At 32.1% G+C, this 22,641-nt stretch overlaps 6 protein-coding genes across 8 annotated transcripts; 2 read left to right on the top strand and 4 right to left on the bottom strand.

Annotated features, from left to right (window-relative positions):
* Nucleotides 1-1,175: 1,175 nt before the first annotated feature.
* On the top strand, nucleotides 1,176-3,271 carry LOC125070809 (abscission/NoCut checkpoint regulator). 2 transcript variants are annotated; one of them, XM_047680790.1, is made up of 6 exons: nucleotides 1,176-1,488; nucleotides 1,576-1,662; nucleotides 1,754-1,833; nucleotides 1,913-2,159; nucleotides 2,650-2,898; nucleotides 2,970-3,271. In XM_047680790.1, the coding sequence occupies exons 1-6, from the start codon at nucleotides 1,441-1,443 to the stop codon at nucleotides 3,174-3,176; spliced, it is 918 nt and encodes a 305-aa protein (XP_047536746.1). In that variant the 5' UTR covers nucleotides 1,176-1,440; the 3' UTR covers nucleotides 3,177-3,271. The 2 variants fall into 2 exon arrangements, with proteins under 2 accessions (XP_047536746.1, XP_047536745.1); XM_047680789.1 differs by having other exon boundaries at nucleotides 1,910-2,159.
* Nucleotide 3,272: 1 nt separating this feature from the next.
* On the bottom strand, nucleotides 3,273-5,402 carry LOC125070808 (CCA tRNA nucleotidyltransferase 1, mitochondrial). The gene is made up of 6 exons (XM_047680788.1): nucleotides 5,157-5,402; nucleotides 4,860-5,059; nucleotides 4,440-4,723; nucleotides 4,045-4,365; nucleotides 3,674-3,893; nucleotides 3,273-3,573 (listed from the first exon to the last, which is right to left on the bottom strand). The coding sequence occupies exons 1-6, from the start codon at nucleotides 5,205-5,207 to the stop codon at nucleotides 3,273-3,275; spliced, it is 1,377 nt and encodes a 458-aa protein (XP_047536744.1). The 5' UTR covers nucleotides 5,208-5,402.
* Nucleotides 5,403-7,662: 2,260 nt separating this feature from the next.
* On the bottom strand, nucleotides 7,663-8,690 carry LOC125070811 (DNA repair protein XRCC3; the record flags this gene model as incomplete). The annotated part of the gene is made up of 2 exons (XM_047680791.1): nucleotides 8,511-8,690; nucleotides 7,663-8,294 (listed from the first exon to the last, which is right to left on the bottom strand). Coding segments are annotated over exons 1-2 (690 nt in total), but the record flags the coding sequence as incomplete, so codon positions are not given.
* A 57-nt stretch (nucleotides 8,691-8,747) lies between these two features.
* On the top strand, nucleotides 8,748-10,743 carry LOC125070812 (pterin-4-alpha-carbinolamine dehydratase). Of its 2 annotated transcripts, XM_047680792.1 has the most exons (4): nucleotides 8,748-8,946; nucleotides 9,482-9,659; nucleotides 9,894-10,103; nucleotides 10,543-10,742. In XM_047680792.1, exons 2-4 carry the CDS (start codon nucleotides 9,489-9,491, stop codon nucleotides 10,624-10,626), a joined length of 465 nt encoding a protein of 154 aa, XP_047536748.1. In that variant the 5' UTR covers nucleotides 8,748-8,946; nucleotides 9,482-9,488; the 3' UTR covers nucleotides 10,627-10,742. The 2 variants fall into 2 exon arrangements, with proteins under 2 accessions (XP_047536748.1, XP_047536749.1); XM_047680793.1 differs by lacking the exon at nucleotides 8,748-8,946 and having other exon boundaries at nucleotides 9,475-9,659; nucleotides 10,543-10,743.
* On the bottom strand, nucleotides 10,634-16,177 carry LOC125071114 (L-threonine ammonia-lyase-like). The gene is made up of 10 exons (XM_047681205.1): nucleotides 16,163-16,177; nucleotides 15,970-16,080; nucleotides 15,820-15,890; nucleotides 15,301-15,585; nucleotides 14,866-15,028; nucleotides 14,578-14,733; nucleotides 14,010-14,146; nucleotides 13,171-13,270; nucleotides 12,533-12,658; nucleotides 10,634-10,945 (listed from the first exon to the last, which is right to left on the bottom strand). The coding sequence occupies exons 1-10, from the start codon at nucleotides 16,175-16,177 to the stop codon at nucleotides 10,790-10,792; spliced, it is 1,320 nt and encodes a 439-aa protein (XP_047537161.1). The 3' UTR covers nucleotides 10,634-10,789.
* Nucleotides 16,178-17,712: 1,535 nt separating this feature from the next.
* On the bottom strand, nucleotides 17,713-22,425 carry LOC125070894 (L-threonine ammonia-lyase-like). Its single transcript, XM_047680899.1, has 9 exons — nucleotides 21,772-22,425; nucleotides 21,307-21,420; nucleotides 21,163-21,233; nucleotides 20,809-21,096; nucleotides 20,549-20,711; nucleotides 20,228-20,386; nucleotides 19,392-19,528; nucleotides 18,293-18,518; nucleotides 17,713-17,927 (listed from the first exon to the last, which is right to left on the bottom strand). Exons 1-9 carry the CDS (start codon nucleotides 21,778-21,780, stop codon nucleotides 17,754-17,756), a joined length of 1,341 nt encoding a protein of 446 aa, XP_047536855.1. The 5' UTR covers nucleotides 21,781-22,425; the 3' UTR covers nucleotides 17,713-17,753.
* Nucleotides 22,426-22,641: the final 216 nt, after the last annotated feature.

Raw genomic sequence — 22,641 nt, 5'->3', positions numbered from 1 at the left:
TCAAAAGATTTCTTTCAGAAAAATCTATGAGTTAAAGTGGATATCTCTATAAGTTCAGACCTATTAATCACGCATGGTGTTTCACAAGGGAGTATACTGGGATCTAGCTTATTTTTGTCTATATTGACATTAAACGAAAAGGACATTGGCGGTCACAGTGCTTACATCACTAGAGTCGGGTTTTTTATGTTAATGTTCGCTACTCGCTAATCACATCGGGTACATTACGCGAGGATTCTAGATGCTTTATTAGCACGATTTACAAAAATTATGAATATGGTGTAATATTTTTCTGTGAATTAATTTTTTTTAACTTTTGCCTAATTCATTTCGATCCTATCTCTCAACCACGGGTTCAAATAGAAAAAAACGCATTTTCTTTGTGATATAAAATAAAACAGAAGATACAAAATAGTGTTGCATATCGATAGACTATAGATAGACTATCGATAGTTAAGGTGTAAGCGATACTATCGATTGTCTGTCGATAGTATTGTTACGTGTCAATACTATCGATAGCTTCCCATGAGCAATAATATTGATACTATCGATAGTTTTGCAAAAACCATTACTTTTAACCTAAACAATGAAACTTTTTCGTAGTTATCTTGAGTGTAGCGATTAGAATACATTACGAATACATTACTTACATTAAAAAAACCAATACTATCAAAAAATCGCTGGCCATAGTATCGATAGTCCAAAACTATCGATACTATCGATAGTAGCAATACTATCGCTACTTCCAATAGTATTGCTTACAGAGATCTAGCGATACTATCGATAATATTGCTCACGGAGAGCTATCGATACTATCGATACTATAGATCAATACGATACTATCGATAGTACTATCGATAGTTCTGCAACGCTGATACAAAAGGCTCTGAGAGCTAAATTTTCAAATAGCTTTTCAAGGAATATAATTCAAAATGCATATTTATTCTATCGGTTGGTCTAGATTTACTAATGTCGAATTTGAAACAATAATATGAAAAATATTAAGCAATTCGAATTATCTCAAAATTCTATGAACTCAAACTAAAAAAATACGCAGTAACTTTTTATAATGCTAAATTACCATTTTTACTAATAGTTCTTTAATATAATTTGTTGATATTTTTATTTTGACAACCAATACTACCAAATAGTTAATACCAATTCCAATTAGTAATTAGTAATTACCATATAAACAGACAAAAATTTTACATCAGTGTTACATTAAACATAATATTTTAATCACCGCCGGAAAAAATAGTGTTCTTCGATTTATAATAATATTTTATCTAAAATAACCTTGTCGATTGATGTTCAGGATCACAAACTTTTCTATGAAAGTGTTATAACTGCGATGGCACAACAACCTAGTTTTGACCCAAGAAAAAATAAAAATTAGAAAATCTCAATCACGATTTACGGCATTATTGTCTAGTTCTTACCATGCCCTGTAATTCGTGTTCAAAATCGTTTTCGCTCCTCCGACAAGAAGTAATTTCATTTCTACTTAAAAAACCATTAGTGCCATTAAATTGACATAAATACTTGCATTTTACAGAAGTTGTTTCTAAATTTCAGAAAGGTTGTCCCGGTTGTGGCTTTAGCTACTGTTCAAAATGCTTGAACCACAAAGTCTTCTTACAAAAACTTAATGCTGAAGTAAAGGTAAGTCTATTTTAATGATTTTTTTTCTTTAATTAATAATTCGAACAATTTACATTTTTTATGTTGTTGAATTTATATTCTATTTTCATAGGTTTGCACTAAATGTAAACAACAAGCTAATAAAAATGATAATGAACCCACAACAGTTGAACCACCTGATGCATATTATAGGTAAGTAGAATAATATTGTACCTCTTAACTATATAGGTAATTTTTGAACAATACATATCATATATTTTACATTTAGAAGGATTGGTATCCCTACTGATTCTGCAAAGAATAAAGAAGTTTCATCCAATACAACAGATCAATTAATTTATGAAAAATTAAAGAAATTGAAAGGAGGCAATCAAGAAAATTTGACAAAAGTAAATAATGAGGATATTATTGCCCGTTTACAAAAACTTAAAGCTGATATTCCTTCTACATCAACCACTGAATTAGAATTTAGATTGGCAAATTTAAAAGGAGTTCCAACTGGTGCAGTTCAGAGTAAGGTATACTTATATTTATGTTTATACCAATCAATACATCCAATGTCCTCACCCTTGACTGACTATTAATGCAGTTTGTTAAGACAAAGAAACATATAATTTCGTAAGAAAAGGATATTATGCATTTTTGAGTAAAAGGATAGGTGCATCTGCCAGTTCTCAAATTATCATTATTTGGGTGCTCATCATATATTCTACCGCTATGCAGTGATATGTAGAATTGTTGTGTTCTTGTTTTAAGGGTGGTAGTGTAACTACAGGTACATATCAAATTTTAGTTCCCAACTTTGGTGGTATATTGGTTATAAATAGTTAAAATTATAAAGCAATTATATTTATGAGTAGTGCTGATCACTTACCATGAAGTTGGACCATTTCCCACCCACATACTGAGGCAAAAAAATACTTTGTATTCAGATTTAATGTATATGTAAAATTAAACTATATAATTAATACTTTTTTAAAATTAATTATCCATCTGAATTGATTTCAGCCATTGTTGCCAGGTCCTGACTTAAGAACAGAACAAGAACAAGCAGATGATCTCATGAAACAATATATGGCACAGTCGAACATTGATACTAAATATAAAGAAGAATTTGATGTCCTAGTTAATGATATTGAAACTAGATTGCAGACACTTAAGGGAACTTCCACTTCTGGTCAAAAGAAACCCGCTGCCACAGAGGACAATGAAAAGTCCGATGATGAAGAAGAAATAATAAAAAAAATTATTCACAGGGTAATTTTTTATCATTTCTTATATTCCAATTCCAGCTAGGTCTGTCAAATAATTAAACATTATTGTTTTAGGCCAAAGAACAAACTAGTTTAGAAGAAAATGAAGTTTGTGATTCTGGACTAGATGAGCTACCATTTTGCGAAATTTGTAACGAGGATGCAAAGATGCGTTGCCGTGGCTGCAAATATTTGTTCTGCAAGAGGTGTTTTTATGAACATAAAGATGATGATGATGGTTGTGATAGTTATGATCCATATACAGCACCTAAGACATCTTGATTATAAAAGTTTTCTATAAATATAATAAGTTATAATACAAACATAATATATTTACTGCTAAGTTTAATTGAAATAAAATAATTTTTGTAAGTGCATTTATTTATTTTTATATTTATCAACAATACTCGGTATTAATTTAACTAAATCATCAACACCAAGCTGGTATTCACTATCTATCCATGTATCCTTTAATTTGTATATAATATGACTATACACTTTGCCAGGCATATATCCATTCTCCTTCAGAATTTTACCATTAACTGGAAATCTTGGTATAACCCATTTTTTAAAATCTTCTAGAAGTTTTTCATCACCTCTATATTTAAGCACTTCTAGGACATAGTCATAGGCATCTTGTTGCTTTATTTTGGTATTCAAAACTATTTTCTCATAGGGCCTATAAAACAAAAGGATATTAATGTTAAAAAACTGGCCAAATAGAATGTTATCATACAATCTTGGGTTTGATTATGCAATATTGAAAAAAAACCACTTACAATAATGGTCTAGGAGCACTTTCATCATCTCTGTCTCTATTTTCAATGATGAAATAGGTCATATCTCTATCATAATTAGAGAGCTTTAATCTAGCATGTAGCAATGTTGCATCATCAATATTGTTAAGTAGTGCAGCTAAGTAACTCATAGGGTGCAAGTACAAATGCTTGCTCCTTTTTAATAACTTGTCCAGTTCCTCTATATTAGGGTTTGGTAAACCTGTTAATGGAAATATATGGTCAGAATTTAAATACATACAAGAGAGTAAACAACTCAGTACATTTGATCAATGACACACCCGCAGTTACGCTTGAAAAACAACAAAGGTAAATTATAATATTTAAAAAATAGGTTTGCTATTAATTGTTACCTATGTATTGTCCAATATTGACTTCTAACATTTTTTTTAATAAATCCCCAGAAAAGTTGCCTTGCAATGTCTTCTTTAACTCCATCCAAATTCTTTCTCCTGACACATTTACTAGACCATCTGCATTCTGTTTGATAACATCTAAAGTATGTTGGTCATGATTATTTACACTCTCAGCAATTCTGCCATAAAAGCGAAAATAACGCATTATTCTCAGATAATCTTCCTTAATTCTCACATCTGCATCTCCAACAAAGGCAATTCTTCGTTTCTGCAAGTCGTCATAGCCATAAAAATAATCGTAAACTAATCCATCAAAACCTGTTGATAGAGATTATATTAAATATATCAATTTTATCATTTATTACTAGAATAATAATCCTAAATAGCTTTACCTAGAAACATTGAATTTATAGTTAGATCTCTTCTATTGGCATCTAGTTTCCAATCTTTTGTGAATTCAACCTCTGCATGCCTACCATCTGTGACCATATCTATTCTTAAAGTAGTTACTTCAAAGTTTTCTTTGTCATTTATTCTTGGTGTTACTGTACCATGTTTCTCTCCAGCCATGTTTATCATTCTCACATTTTCTGCAGTGAATATTTCTTTCATTTCCTGAGGAGTTGCAGTTGTGGCAAAGTCTAAGTCTTTTGCTTGCTGGCCAAGTAGTAAGTCTCTAAAAAAATAAATAGTAAAATCAAGAATACTTCCAGAATAAGTTCAAAGAAAACATTAAAAAAAGGTGCACAAAATTATTTGCTTTGTTGTTGAAATAATTTTATGAATTAAGGACTCACAAAATTAAACCTTACCTTACAGCTCCACCGGCTATTCTGATTTCGTAATTGTATTTGTCGAATATTTTTTTCAATTCTATTACTTCTTGGTTAAAGATATTTTGAAACTCTGGTGTGTCCAATTTGAGCACGACGGGGTCTTCGCGACTTTTTAAATCCATATCTATTCTACTTCTTAGTCTTTTTTGTTGTGGATTTTTTATTTTACTGTAAGACTATTACAATTGGTTATAATATCATATGGAAAATTAACTGAAGTTATTAAAAAATCATTCATAATAGCGAAAGTAGGACATTAACATTATTGCTTACCCTTAAAGATTTTACAATGTTTATTCTCCGAACAAATTTATCTAAATTCATTCCAATAATTGCAGAATAATTTCAAAAATATTTGACAAGTACTGACAAATAATTTGACATAAATATGATTAGCAGCATTGTTCTGTATGATGGTTTTTCTCTTGGCCATGGGCGTCAACAAATCGGGTCATGTGTTTGCTTAGATCAACTATTGTTTAAAATTTCAATTTATAAATTATAAAATAAAAAAAATACCATAAAAATACAGGGTTATTGGTAATTCGACGTATTCCCGTTAGGAGGTAATAGAAGCTAGTATAAGTGTATTATCTATGGTAATAGGGGTGACTATTTGCATGATGCAAAAGTGAACCATTTTTTAGTTATCACGTTTTTTAGGTTTTTCCAAAATAAGTCAAAAAATGCAACTTCAAAAATGTATTTAAAAAAAAAATTATCTATTTAAAATTAATTTTTTCTTCTGTTTTATAAAAACGATTAAACACTGGTTCATCATCCTCATCATCATGATGAACACACAACAAACGATTAAACACTGGTTATTTATCAATATATAATCTATAATTATCGGTTCAAATTTAAAAATGCGAGATGGAAAAATAACTTATTTCAACTAAAAAATAATAATTCCGTGATAAAAGTAAGCAAATACGCTCGATAGTCCATACATACACATTCGTCATTGCAAAAGGAGTCTTTTTGAAAATAAAATAATGTTTTAACAATAATTATACGATCCTTTTTTATGTAATAGAGAGGCGAATAGACAATATGCCGACTTATAGTAAGTGACCCATAGACATTGGCACTATAAGAAAAACAACATTAATAATAGTTATTATATTTATATTATAGTTAACCAATGCGCCCCAAACCTTAAGAGCAGCGATGCCAATGTGTTGGGAATTCCCCGAATTGCGGGGAATCGCAAGTCGATCGGGGATTGATGTGGGGATTGTCACTAATTACGGGGAAAACGAGGGGAATTTTATACTTATATTATAAACATAAAACGACAGGTAATTGATTCTTTAGCCGTTCTTTTATTAGTACAAAAATTGAAATTTTAGTCGATTATTAGTTAGTATTATACTCTTAGTATTCGTAGCAGCCCAGAATTTAGATGATGAATGGCGAGCTGACGCCATGCTGGATTTCACTGAGCACGGGCTTGATGTAGACAACGATGCTGAATGCTACTGGAGAAAAGTATTCTCCTTTTCATTTGAATAAAGTTATCCAGTTTTTACTCGTGCTTCCATTCGCTAATGCACCAGTTGAGAGGAAGTTCAGTTTTTTTTTTACATTAGCAGCAATAAGTTTCCTACTGTTGGGCTAAGGCCTCTTCTCCCTTTGGGGAGAAGGTTTTGGAGCATATTCCACCACGCTACTCCAATGCGGGTTGGTGGAATATACGTGTGGCAGAATTTCGTTGAAATTAGACACATGCAGATTTCCTCACGATGTTTTTCTTTACCGCCGAGCCTGAGATGAATTATAAACACAAATTAAGCACATGAATATTCAGTGGTGCCTGCCTGGGTTTGAACGCGAAATCACTTATTTAAAAAATATTAAAACATTTAATTGAAACATACTACACACAGACACGATAGTTTCCTTAATTACTTTGACTAGTAGAGACGCAATAGAAAAACAGGGAGGTATTCAAATTTATACCGAAAATAATGTTAAATTGTAAGGTATGCCAAAAGCCTTAATAAAAACAAATAAAACATAAAATTACATGATTTTTTTCCTATATTTCTGTGGGAGATTTGTGGGGAATTGGGCTTTCTTTTCCCCGAATTTGGGGATTTTCTGATCTGTTAACGGAATTTTGAAAATAAAATTAAAATTGATATAAGTAGTTCCGCGTAATAGTGTTGTATTATAAATAAAGATATATTTATCTTAAACTCTTAGTCAAACTCAAACTCGGTTCATATATCAGCTGTTATAACTGATTGCTTATATTTATCTTAGAAGCAATTGTATTTTTGTGTATGTTCGCATGTGTAGCTAAAGGTATGTTAGGCCCATTTCTTCTGGACATTATATTTTATATTAATTTATTTTTAAGTAAAATATGTAGACAGGTAAATGTCCCATCTCAGGGTAAGATTTCATGACCTCCCAGACATTAGCGCTGTAAGAACTATTAAACATCCCTTATATCATCATCAACGAAAATAAGATGTCACAGAAGCCTGTTGCTACTCCAGATCCTATCTCAAACAAACTGGAACATAATCATACTAAGTAGCTTGTACAAAGCCCTATGAAGTGCCAATAAATAATCAACAAATGTCGATACTAATAGTGGTTGCTGAGTCAAGATATTAATAACATTTATTTCTAAGAGATTTGTTTTTATTGCAACTGAGGATTTCTCTAATTTGCTCTAACTAGACTACCATTTTTGTAGCAATCTATTTTTACTTAATTAAAGGAAATTAAAAAAGTTAAAGATAATTTTAAAATTGGTTCAAATATTTATTAATATATTTTCCATATCTTCTATGCCATTTTTTGTTATTATGAATTTTGCACCTTGTGCATTGGATAAATGTGGAGCAAAAGCAATAGTTAATTCCCGATAATCTATTGTTTTTGTTAATTTTAACCTACAAGAAATCAAATTAGACCACACTAGTCCTAATGTAGGCAATACATCATCAGAACCAGTGAAACAAGCAGTCACTTGATTGATACAAATAACAGCTACATTATATTCTTGGGCTATATTAAGTAGCAAGATAGCCAACTCTTTAAGTTCTTCTGCTCTTTGTACATAGTTAGTATTTTCACACCTAAAAGGGGCAGCTACTGAATCCAGAATGACAGCAGATATTTTATTTAATTTCAATAACTTGGGTAAACGCACTCTGATACATGAAATTAATTCATGGGCCTCAGTAAGATGTTCAATAAAGATATTCTTTTTACATTCTGTATCTTTTATATCATGCCAGACATATTGGCTTATTTGATTAAATCTTTTTACAGGAAATAAATCTTCAGTACATATAAACACACATCCACTAGTGCCACAATAGACTGCAGTTTGAAGTGCTATTTGTGTTTTTCCTGAGCCACTTTCACCATACATTTCTGTTAATGTACCTATACGAAAGCCACCATTTAGTATTTTATCAATACTTGCACAGCCAGTTTTCACAGTAACATTTTTATCTTCCAAAGAATTTCCACTTATGCTAATAGGACTACAATTGTTTGACAAAATATTTTTAAGTAGTTTAATATCATCGTTAAATAAATTTGTAAGTTTTTTAATATCCCAAACAGAAAGAATAATTATTTGTTTTGTGGTACAAATACCTGCTTTTTCTAATACTTCAAATAATCTAGTAGGTAAAAGGTCTTTTAAAGTATCCATTTTAAAAATCGAGGTTACTGGACAGAATTCTAATTTCTGTCATAAGTCTGCATTAAGCATAACCACATAGATAATACACTTATACTAGCATAACCAGTTCAGTTTACATGTATTATCTATGAGAAATTGAGCATAACTATCGTCATTCATCTATTCTCTATTTTTGCCATTGTTGCCTGGTGGTAATCACTAATCATGACACAGAGTACATATTTAAGAAAAATAGTTTGAGCAATCTGTTTTTAAACGACTAAGAAAATAGTAAAATATAATTGCAAATAAGATTGTTAACCTGATGTAATGGACCGAGGACTTTAAATTGAAGCTCAACAAACAGTAGTCCACAATCGATGATAATACTACTAAAATAAAAAAACGGTATTTGTTTGTTTATTTATGTGCGTTGCCACTTGCCAGCATGTGTAGATTATATTAATTATATATACATTATCCAATCACTATTCACTAGAAGTTCTAATTAAAAGTTTTAAAATGTAATATAATGTAAACAAAATAACATGACAACAAATGATTAATATATAAAACTATTCACCGATTAGTATTCTATACAGTTATATACTTATACTACTAGAAGTTTGTAACTAACTTTGTAAAGTGAGAGCTTGAGAAGCGAAGCTCTGTGGTATTAAAATTTTAGTGCATATTTAATTCATCACTGACGTTTGAATAAAAAAAGTGATAAATTAAAAACGTAACATATTCGGATGAAGAAATAAGTGGCTATATCGATTATCAAGGTGTAGAATTGAAAACATTAAAAATGAAGAAAATAGAACACTATTCTCCGACTTCCTATGAAATTATTGATAAAATTTTTAAACCTATAAAAAAAAGATAAGTTCTAGTTATTTAAAAGTATTAGCGATACCTACGTAGGTAATTATTTTTTTAGTTGAAAGATGTTGCGAAGTCAGAGTGTGTACAATGTCGGGCGTTTGATAGCGATACACTTTCACCCCGATAGAGTCGCCCAAAGCGCGCGGGCTTCGATCAATGCCACAACTAGTTGCGCCAGTCGAGTCGTCAGGTTTGCTAGCGTGTCTGCGTCCTCGTCCAGTAAAAGGAAAATGGTAATTTTATTAATTTAGCTAATTTACCTTTGAATTGCGTTGCGTTTGATAATCAAGGTTGTGTACTTATATCAGTCTTTGTAACTGGTTTTTAAATTTAGTAAAAAGTTATGTTAGTTAGTGGTATGAATTATTGTTTTATTTGTACTGTTCTTTTAAAATAATATTTATTATTTTAGATGTTCCTTATTTTATTGATATTTTGTTAATCAAAAACTAATTCTTATTTTGTAGGCTGACAAATTGAAACAGGAGGAGCGTGAAGGCCTTCTTCAACCACTTTTACAAACGGGCTGGAAGGTACAGAGCGATAGAGATGCTATCGAAAAAGAATTCAAATTCAAAGACTTTAATGAGGCTTTTGGTTTCATGACTCGAGTTGCTCTGCTAGCGGAAAAAATGGATCATCACCCTGAATGGTTTAATGTCTACAACAAATTGCAGGTGAGAGCTATTTTTTATAAATTACTTGCTATCTTTTTTATGCTAAATTGGAAGAATGCATTTTAATCACAACTTTATAAAAACTCAAGTAAAAAAATTGTAGTTGTAACATAAAGATTAGAATGTTACATTTTCGTATTTAATTTTAGTTGTGAAAATCTTTATATACTCGTAGATTTAAAAAAAAACCTATACAATTTTATAGGTCTGTATTGTCTGTAATGAAATGAACTATTAATGCATTATTTGTTGTAGACAGTTTGTAATCCTCTGCCTTATTATTTCCTTATTTATTGATATGATATTTTCATGTCTTTGTTGTGTTTAAATATAGTTTTATTTCTATATAAATAATAGTATAAATAATATAATCATAAATCAAATTTACTTATTCAAAAATTGATGTTGGTTGAAAACAATAGATTTATTTACATTTCAGGTAGTATTGTCATCCCATGATGTAAATGGTTTGAGCAAAAGAGACCTGAGGATGGCGACATTTATGGATAAAAATTTTACATAATGTAATACATATTCAAATTCCTATGTTATTGTTAAGTTTCATCCATATTTTATAAATGTAACCCATTTCAGATGCATAACAGAATGTTAAAATATTGTATGTGATGTAATAAAAAATATGTTTGAATTTTTTTCTTACAAGGCCTTGTCTGTTGAGTAATAATTTATTTTGGTTTAAGACTTTTAGCATGGCATGGGCAGGTTCTGTCATCATTAAAGGGTTCAGTTTCGAACGAACAAGCATTTGGATAAGCCCTCTCCACAATTCTTTTCAATTCCAAAGCATGATTCAATCCTCTTGTTTCACACACCGCTTTTATCTAGAAATAGAAAAAAATATATATAATGGAGATGACGGGTATTTAAACTTTTCATCTATCTATCCACTTAAACTATAAACCATCACACTACCACCAGTAGGAGGAATATCAATAAAAAATGTTACAATATCGGGAGATAAAAAATCCTTTTGAGAGCTTTCGTTGCATACGCTGCGTAAACGGTAAAAGATTTGCAGAGCATCGTAAAATCATATAGGACTATAGGTATACTCTTTACTCTATTCGAACCAAAACAGGAGACAAGCCAAATAAACAACGTTTGACAGCAAATTGACGCGATATCATTGGTCGAGAGCTTAGTCTATGATATTCACTATGGGTTTGCGGAACAATGGCGTTTTGAACATCGACGAAACTAATCGAAATTTTGGAAGTAAAATTAAAGTGGATATAAAGAGTTAAGTATTATAATGTTATATTATAAATAAAGATATATTAAACTTTAACTCTTATTAGTGCAAAATATAATCCAGTGATGACATGAAATACGTAAATCTAAGGTTTGTTTATCTTTATGCCTATTTCGATTGGTATAAGCTATATGACAGAATTGTTTTCCTTTAAAAGTTCTGAAAAAAAGACTGCGATAGCATATGTCTATCTTTTAAGATTGGGTCCTTCGATCAACAATACCACAGTGACTCACTATTATTACCTTTTTTATATTATCTAATTTGTTTTATAATAATGTATTATTTGCGAAGGTGTTTTATAAACAAAAATTAATCCTTATCCAAATGAATACAATATTCGTAAAATAGCCCTCATCACTTGATTGTATCAATTAAATATCATAGTTTTAAAATAACTCTGCAACAGAATTATGATCAAATACTAACACTTCAATAGTGTAATGATTTACGGGCGGCCTAGCGATGCAAGAAGTCGCAGGATCGATTCTGACCCCATGGGCTATTGTCTTCTCAACTCCTTACACAAGTGATAAGCTTATAAGGAGGGGTAAATAGGAATATTAGTAATTACCTTAATTAATTTGGGGCATTGCTATTATTCTTCATATATATTTAAAAAAAAAAAAACTAAATTATAGTTCCCTACTATATCTAGATATAATTATAAGAGCCAGTACTTTTACCTATCATTCTAAAGTTCCACTGTTACTGATGTACCTAAAACAGCTCCTTGATGTACCTACTAAGATTTTACAAACCAACTTCACCGCTAACGAAATCGCGGGCAAAAGCTAGTTTTACATAATTTGGATGACTAATAATTTATACCGGTATACCGATGAAGCCAGTGGGTGAATAGTGAAAACTCCATTTTAATTTAATTTGGTTTGTTTTGAAGAGTAGCATCTCGGACTCGCGGATATTTATGAGTAACATATATGCAGTTTACAAACATACCTACGTACACATAATATATTAACACAAACTAACATTTGAATAAAACATTTGTGTACAAAAATTACCTTTGTGTAATTATTAATTACGTAAGTAGCTAATTTCCTTATAAAATAAAAATGTGTTCCCTTAATAATATATAAATTTGAAAATATACGGAAAAATTTAAAATAGTTAATACGTTGTTTTATATATTCACCTCAACTCTGTATATTTCATTCTCAACCCAAATGCGATCTTGAAACTGACGAATCAAATTGTAACCACCTTGTGCTAGTAACAACATAAACTGTTCGTACGCACTTGCAAAATCCTTAATCAGAACCTGTTGAACATGTCAATAGTATTATAAAAAGTGTTATTGCATCGCTGTAACCGGAGATTCACTCAGGGATAAGGTCAGTGGTCTAAAATAATTGTATTGTATTCATAATCCATTTTTATTTGAATAGAACTAATGTACGTACCGTACGGTCTGGCAACTTTATATGCAATGACAAAAACACTGCATGATAGATTTTTTAGAAAAGTAAATCTTTTCATTAAAAATCGCCTGTAACTTACAGCAATAGTGCTCAACAAGTTTGTTAATTTGTATAATAAGCCTTAATTCTGTATAATGATCATTACCCAGCCGTAAAATATAAGTTGTCTCTACTAGGAGACCTGCTCCGTAATTAGGTGTAATAGATTTAGTTTACGTGCGCCATTTTTACTTATATCGCCGAATCCAGCATGGTCAATAGCGTAAATCTACCTCATTAAGGCTATATGTAATATATTTTGATAGGAGCTATTATTTTCTTAAAACGATAGGTAAATAAAAATGTTGTTTACTTTAAATTTAATAAGTCGCCCTTCAGCTGCAAGACCTCTGTCCAAGCTGCGGCCAAGCAAAATTGCGTCAATATTACCCCCGCTTAGAATGCAAACAACACTAGACAAAACAGAGAAAGAATTATTAAAATTAAATCGTCATTTTACGTTCATACTTACGTATGTTACAAAATTGGAATTATACTTAAATCTTATTATGAAATGTAAATTTACATCATTCATATTCAGGGAAATATACTTTAAATATTCTATAACTAATTGTTGGCTGTCACCCGTGGCGTCGCTCGCGATTTAATCAGTGTAGGTGTTGGTAGCAACATGTTAAATAACGTTCATAAAAAAGTAGTCTTTGTACTTCCCTGGAGTTCAAGCTTGCTTGGTATCAAATTTGATCAAATTCGGTTTACTTGTTTGGCCGTGAAAGAGCAAAAAACAGACAGACAGATAGACAGAGTTACTTTATTGTATATTTTAATAATAATATTAAAGAACAATCTACCACTACCATCCAAAGGAATAGGTACTGTGAGATATAACATTAATCATCCCTACCGATATCTTGCCATTGGTAGAACTTAGTGCTCCTCTTGATGAGGATTTATCATATAGATGCTGAGATTATCGGCGCTTTGACTCATTTCATCGCTGATCGAAACACTGAATTTAACAAGTGCCTGTCTCTTTGGCGAAGCTAACGTAGGAACCATCAGGTGGCTGGGCGGCAGGTGGTGGTGAATTTGAAAGGCATACGAATTGATGTCGTATGCCTTTCAAATTCCCTACAAATTTAATTAAAAATATAGTAAGCAAATACAAATACGTAACTTTCAATTGCTTACTTTTTAGTTTTCAATTCTGGAACAAGATTTCCAAGAATAGCGGCCAGAGGAGATGCACCAGCTCCCTCTACAACGAAGCGTTCATTTTCAACCAAGTGTAAAATGGCTCGAGCTATCCAATCTTCTTTTACTAATAGCTAAAATTATATTTTAATAATTAATACCATGCGGCGTAAGGGATAAAACAATTTCATTTTAATGTTTTGTTATCATTATAAGCTATTGTCTTGTTAAACTACTAATTATATAATTTAAGAGTCCTCCAGCATTGACGCTACTCTGTCTTCTGGCGTACTCTAAAATACTGTACTCGAACGCGATCTAGACAATATTAGGTATACATATTCCTAACACTTAACTGAAAATAAAGCATACAAATCCGGCCAAGCGCGGTTGAGTTTTAAAGAGCGTAAGTTGTGATTTACAATCTTGCGTTTGCTTAACGGTGAAAGAAATGATATTCCACCACTTGTGTTTCCACCAAACTGCCCTGGAGTAGCGTGGTGGAAAACCTTGACATTAAGAAGGGAAATCTTTTCCCACTGGAGTATTTACATAACTATATTACCATTTTATCCATCAGATTTTGAGCGTTTCTGAATGCATTAACACCAACGTATGGCATGGCTATGGCTTCTGCTATTGAAGGTTCATAAGGCAGGGTTATGGGTTCCCCTGCTTCTAAAGACTTGTAAAACGTTGGAAGTCTTTCGGATTGTACGCCCTACATAGGCAAAAGAGTAAGTTAGTAAAAAATTAATAATTCAATTGAAATGATAAATTATTTTTAAATAAAATTTTATAATAATACTCTGACGATATTTTAACTTAAGTATAAAATAGTTTCGATATTAACGTAAACTAGGCATTCCGGTTTCACGTGTTTCACGACGCTTGCCACTGCTGCCACTAGTCCACCGCTACCTACAGGTACTATTATCGCGTCCATATTCGGCATTTGATCCAATATTTCAAGAGCTACTGTCCCATAACCGCATAAGATGTTCGGATAATCGCGCCTGATAAAAAAATTGCAATAAAAATACTTAGGTTCTTCTTACACCCATGAAGGAATGAGGTAGCAAATTTTACTGAGTAATTCTAGTATGTTACGATAAAAATGAAAAACATATTATACCTATATAATTAACGTCAAAACTAAAAAAAAAATGTTTAGGAAATTTAATTATCTTCTTTTAATCGGTCAGTATACATCTTTTCACTAATTATCGAAGTTTCTAACATTGTTTTAAATATGCAAAATAATATTACTTGGATTGTATTTACTCACTTTATGTAAGAAATGCCTTTATCCTTGGCGTAACCTCTAGCATATTTTTGCGCGTCGACTAAATTGCTACCTTGAACAATAACTTTCGCGCCAAGATTTTGGCATAACTGCAACTTGATGGCTGGTACGCAAGTAGGCATAATCACAGTGACAGGTATTCCCAGCTTTTGACCGTAATAGCATATTCCCATAGCATGATTACCCAACGAAGCTACCACAACACCGATTTTTTGATTATCCTTAGGTAATAATGTTAAAGCATTGATAGCTCCTCGTTCCTTAAAACTTTATAGGTAACTTTAAATTAAGGTACAATAAGAAATCACCGAGCAAATTAGTTAATAGTTAAATCATATTTTGTAGTTAGAGCTTAGTGTGTAGACATAGCTAACATTCCCAGCAACAAAAATACATACATAGATGCAGACTTTATTATTATGTTCTTTTAATTATATTTAAAGTTTAAGAATCTACATTTTGTACATTAAAAAAAAAATGTACATTTGATTTTTTATTTACCTTCCAGTTTTTTGAATTGTTTCTAATTTGTAGAATATGTTGATACCACTCTCGCGCTGGAAGTGCGACGGCTAGATTTTTATAAAATAGTGTTTGAATACATACTGGTCCGACTATTACTATCTAAACAAAAAAGAAAAATATGACCACCGTGCAAGGAGTTGGTTTTATGAAGTTTTTGATTCGTTTTGAAGCTTCTAATACGTCTTCATATTTAATAATTTGTGGATTGTCTGGATCACAAAGTTCATCAAAATCCTCCTAAAAATTTAAATGAGGTTTTGGTGTTTTTGTTCTTTTTGTTACTTACGCTTACTAGTTACTTAAAGTTTTGTTTACTTACATGACGTCTTGACATTTTGTATTTTAATTTTATTTATAAAGTAATATTTTATTTGTTAAAAACTAAAAATTTACTATCTGACTTAGCCGTAAGAATAGATGACATAAATATATTTTTTTAGTACCTATATCAGCTAAAGACTATTAACAAGCTTAAAACATTCAAGTAGTTTTTAATCTAAGGCCGAATAGTATATGTAATCATCTAACTGTAACTTTTAATAGAGATTACTCTGCGGATAGAAAACAAAACTAATAATACAGACGCAAAATAAATTAAAAGAAAATGCCGTTTTTTAGGGCTTTGCTGAGCTCTTTCCGGTCCTCCAGTCTTGTCGGATTGCTGTTCTAACGGATTATTAAGACTTTGGCGTTTGTAATCTCACACTGAGGCTGTAATATCTCTTGCGGAGTTGGATAGTCTTCATCGCAGCCGCTATCCATACTATATTTGTGCTGCAGAAGAGGGCTATTCGCGCAATAGCCTAGGAGCCAAGGAATCATTAAGATATTGACTGTTTCTTCTCAATATATATTGTATGTACGAGAAAATATTAATGTTTTTATGAGAAAATGTGATTCTCATAACATTGGTACAAGGAACAAACACAATCTTGTTACTCCTGTTACTCGACTGCATAGAGTCAGTAACTCTTTTGTGGGGCAATGCATACGCTTCTACAACAGGATCCCAGAAAGCGTTCAAAATGCTTCTATTGCGAAATTAAAAAAAATTGTTAAGGAACGCTTGAGTGCGAAAGGTTACTATACAATTAGTGAGTTTATGTTTGATAGCACACCTTGGGATTGAAACGATCGCCTTCTGGCTGTTTCTATTCATATATAATTATGTATATAATTAATTTGACGTAAAAAAAAAGACCCGCTGAGTTTCTTTCGCCGGTTCTTCTCAGGTCAGGGTGTTTCCTTTTCCGAACCGGCGGTAGTGTTTAATTTGACCATCAATAAGAAAGTGTAATACTTCTATATTGAATAAAGCAATTTGAGTTTGAGTTTGAGTTTAAGTTTATTTGAAGGTGTGGTAATATTTCGCCAATTACCCATCAGTCAGCTGAAGTGCGTACACCCTAACTACGAGTCTCCATGATCAAAAATTGGATGTGATTGCGTGTTAATCTATAGTTTTATTTATAATTTATAGTTATTACATTTAATATTTATAGTCATAAGTCTTTACATACTGTCTCATATAATGATTGACGTTTGTATAAAATTGATAAATCTCTGGGCACCTCATCTAACGATGAGGATTTTTCCTACCAATCAACCAGCAGTCTATTTTTAGGTTTGATATTTCTAAATTGTAAACTATTCCAAACTTTTCTTACGAAAATAGATAACACGGTCATAAACTTCTCGCATTTCGTCTTTTATTCAATACCTTTACATAGATAACATTGACAAACGTGCATGGTTCGTTTGCTTTACAATTTATTATAAATCTAAATACGAAAAAGAAGTCTAATCACATTAAAAACTTGTTTATTTATTGAATTATTATTATTTAAAATCATTATATAAATTACAATCAAAAATCTATTTTATCAAAAAATCTTCGTTAGGACAGGTAATTATTTCTGCATGCACACTGGATTTGGCGCTAGGCAGGGACCACGCCTGGCTCCTGGACCTTTGTCTGACTTCTCATTTGCTTCAGGGAAAAAGCAATCTTTGTATTTTCGCTTAATTAACTCGATTAACTCTTTAGTATGATCCCACCCTCTTGTCTCTGCTATTACTTTCATCTGGAAGAAAAAAAAAACACATCACCCTGGAGATTTCCTATAGATGAGAGACTTATGGCTGTTTAGGTTTATCAACGGTATTATATATTCGAACTGCAGATACTGTTTTGAGGCCAGTTGGGATGCTGGGAGAGAGTTGAGAGAGGTTGTTGTTGTTCATAGGTATAACTACAGCCAGTACAGTTCTTCCATTAAACCCCCAGAACCGGTTGTAAATATTTGGAGGGCCAGGTGCAACGAAAATGTGGAGTCTACTGTTTTTGCGGCTGGCAAAAATAAAATGCTTAGAGAGAATATCGTGTTTTTTTGTTTGCTATGTATAAAGAAATTCAAAACATCAATGTTAAGGGTATTGAAATAATCACCTCCACGCTAAAAACATCACCCTTAACCCATGCGCGTTCAGGAATGCAGTCCCGCAGCGTAACACCGAGATTGGCCAACAACCCGCACAGTTCAGCCATACCTCCTGGCCGGTCGCTTACCGTCACCTTAAACTTGACCAGTCTCCCCTCCGCCGCCATACCTCTCTCCAGAGCCCGAGCAAGTGTCGTTGTATCGATATTACCACCCGATAATACACATACCACTCTGAAATGTACGTTGTTATAATAACAATTTAATAAATGAGTAGGTAAGTAATTTCTGATAATCATTAGTTCACCACCAGCTAGTCTCTTCCCTTATCTATACCCGAAGTCATATGGATTAAGATTTTATGGTTTAAAAATGTATTTCAATATATTGTGCCATAGTTTTCACATTTAGCATGTTTCATTAGCAGCCTGTAAATTTCCCCCTGCTGGGCTAAGGCCTCCTTTCCCTTTGAGGAGAAGGTTTGGAGCATATTCCACCACGCTGCTCCAATACGGATTGGTCGAATACACATGTGGCAGAATTTCGTTGAAATTAGACACATGCAGATTTCCTCACGATGTTTTCCTTCACCGCCAAGCACGAGATGACTTATAAACACAATATAAGCACATGAAAATTCAGTGGTGCCTGCCTGGGCTTAAACCCACAATCATCGGTTAAGATGCACGCGTTCTATCCACTGGCCCACCTCGGCTCCAATAGCATGTTTCAATACTTATTATTAATAATGAAACTAATAAATACAAACATCATACACATGATAAATAAGACGCTCTCTCGTTAAAATATTAAATTAAAAGGAAAATGAAGTTACTACAGTATTTTTAGAGGTATGAAAAACAGAATTATAGCAATTCTATTCTATTCCATCTTAGGAATATGTCGAATTTGTTATAAATAATGTTGATGTCTATGAAAATCTCAATGGATTTTATTGGAATTATATATCTGTAGGTACGCCAGAAGGCTGTGTTAGTAGAATCTTTATCGGATGGCCTTACTGTGAATAATACGGATATCGATTATTAAGGCTTTTAAAAGAATAAGCGTGATGATAATACAGTTTCCTTCGCTACATTTACTCACTTTTTACCCTTAAGATTGGGGAAGAGGCCTGCCATTATACTCGCTATGGTAACCGCTGCAGAGCCTTCTACGACGTACCTTTCTTCTTCGACTAAGTGCATTATGGCACGTGCCACCCAATCTTCTTTAACGATTACCTATTTTGTTGTATTGTATATTTAGTATACAAATGTAAAATATATGACATATAGTAAAGTAAGACAACGGAAGAGTTAATTCAACGGTTGTAAGTATAAATGCGTTCTAGAATCAACCAGGCTTGACGTAAAATAAATTTCGTAGATACATATTCAAAAATGTACAGAGTGCTGAGAATAATTACTTATTTTATTTATTAAGTTAAATTATTTTAAGCATTTAAAATAATAAACTATTTTATTAAATTGTAGTAAGTAAATGTGTAACTGTAAATTAAATATATTCTAAAAATATTTACGCCGTGTTGTAAAATAGAATTCAATGTATAAAAGTCAAACGCAGAGGCAGAATCTAGTCTGCGAGGATGGACGAGACCTCCCTCTGTGAGAATTCGTGTCGACGAATCGGCGTAGCCTAGTGGGATCGCCGTGGTGACGAAGCAGAAGGAGGCGGAGAAGCGGAAACGGAAAAGAGCTGTTCCTGTCCTATTTAAGACGGCCCTTTAAGTGGCTTATCAAAAGGTTCTGAAGGTGTGGGAACCTTCAGAACCTTTTGATGTGTATAATAATATGTATTATTAATTTGTAGTTTCCTTAAATTGTGGCTTGTTATATATAATTACCTTGCATAATTATGTAGCAACATGTGTGATATGATAGTCAATATATTTAATTATACGATAATAATATCTACCATACCATTTTATCCACAATTCCGGTTTTCAAATTATGAAATGTGTTTACTCCTGCCAAATTTACTGCGAGGCCATCAGCTATTGTGGAGTCTATGGTTATTCTTACTCTTTCGTTTCTCTTGAGTGCCTCTACCATACTATATGTTTTTTCGGTTTGTATACCCTGATTAAAATTAGGATATTTAATATTTTATTAATCTTTTAATGGTTTGATTTAGTTAAATATTACCGGGGGTAAAAATTCTGATATAAATGAATATATGCTAAAATTTCTTAGATAATTAAATAAAACAAGTATTTTCAATAAATAATAGGGGTAACTTACATAAATTTCGGTATCGGGCTTAAGATGTTTTATAGCAATAGCAATGCCAGTCAAAAGGCTGCCACCACCCACAGGTACTAAAACAGCATCTACCTCTGGGACTTGTTCTAAAATTTCAATTCCAATAGTTCCTTGTCCTTCGATAACATTAGGATGATCGTATCTGTGGCATTATAATAAATTTTTAATAGTATTTCACCGAACAGATCTTGAGAAATAAAATTTGCAGTTTAAACTTTAGAAATATATTTTGTGCTTACCCATTGACATAATATAACTTTTTCTCTTTGGATAAAGACATAGCATAATGTTTAGATTCAGCCATGTTCTCACCATGTAACAGTGTTTTGGCACCGAAAGATTGACATTTTGTGAGTTTGGTTATTGGTGCTCGAGTTGGCATTACGACGATGCAAGGTATACCAAGCTGTGTAGTATGGTAACTCATAGATAACCCATGATTACCAGTTGATGCTGATATCACACCAATCTTTTTCTGTTCTTCCGATAATAATAGCAATGTATTCCGAACACCACGTTCCTTGAAACTAATAAATGACATATAAATTTAAAATAAAAGTGTAGGATAATTGCCACTATTTTGATTTTCTCACCAGCCTGTATACTGCATAAACTCCTGTTTTAAATATATATCCATATCTAGTTTATCTGACATGTGAGCTCTCTGATAAAAAATATATCATAAAAATTATTAACCAATAAAAGTTTTACTCAGTTGCTTATGAAATTTTAAATACCGTGCAAGGTGTTTTGACAATAGTCCCCACAATGCGACGCGAAGCAGCCAAAATATCATCATATTTTATTTTTCTAGGATTGTTAGGATCGCAAAATTCATCAAACTCCACATCCTGTATAGAATAAGTTAAGTATGTTATTTAAACTAAGGTTTTATTGCATACCTAATTATGTAGCTTTGATCCGCAAACCCATTAGTTTTATAAACTCCTATCCGATATTAACGAGAAAATGTCTAGCGTACACTAAGTATAGATTTATTCACTCAGGAAGGCGCGTCCCTCTACGCTTAATTATTAACGTGTATTGATATGAGTGACATAAGATTTTGTGTTCGAGAGATGACTGATGTAAGAACAAACACGGTAAAAAAATACAAATTAGATTAAATTTGTTAATACATGCTTATATTTTAACGTGAGGAGTGAAGAGGCGCGCGTTTTCATAGGTTTAACTTTACTTACATTTTCCATTTTAGTAAATATTTCCCTCAAACGTTATTTGGGTTAAGTATCATAGCTTCACTTTATTTTTAAAGGGAATGATATTACTTTTACTTCATTTACTTGCACGAAAAATTTTAGATGGTCATACAACTTTTAATTGAATTTTGACTGACATGGCTTTAATGTCATTAGAACTACATTTACTTTTTAAATTAAGAACTGAAATTAATGGCATGCCACAGACGCAATGTATTGTATTGCATTAGTATGCTATGTAAGGGTTGCGCTAACACGGGCAATTCTATTTACTCAATACTGAGGATAATCCATGTCGATTTTGACGTCACGACAACAATGACAAACAACCTGCAGAGGCAACGGAAATACATATGAACGAGAAATGCGACAGCAGGCCAATATGGATAAGGTTTTCTTACGAAAGATATGCGAGTACGTTGTTACGTACAAACAAGATTGAAGGAAAATTGCCTTGTAATTGCAATACCCTTTGGACATTGCGCAATTAGGTAATCTCGGCGCGATTGGGTAATTCTTGGTATTTATTTCAAGTTGCAACCATTCGTTTTTTACAGGATAATCGTATCAAAATACTCGTATAATCACTATTCTTCGTAGGAAGTCTAAATACTATTCAGGCAGCAAACAACGACACGAAGTTGACACATACATAAATGTGTTATAATCACACTAAAGTACTGCAGTTTAATTAACTCACGATTGTGTATAATTAATCTATGTTACATTATTTGACACTTGTTTTCGTTGTTGTTGTCGTTGATGTTTTTGTTGTTTTTATAAATTATAGCTTATGTGATATTCTGATGTAGCTATATTGTAATAAAGTTTTATGATAATCTATTGAGTCGT

The sequence above is a fragment of the Vanessa atalanta genome, chromosome 18, assembly GCF_905147765.1.
Source record: "Vanessa atalanta chromosome 18, ilVanAtal1.2, whole genome shotgun sequence".
In the NCBI taxonomy this organism is placed as follows: domain Eukaryota; kingdom Metazoa; phylum Arthropoda; class Insecta; order Lepidoptera; family Nymphalidae; genus Vanessa; species Vanessa atalanta.
Note: the sequence above shows the minus strand (reverse complement) of the source record. Positions and strands in the feature narration are given on the sequence as shown.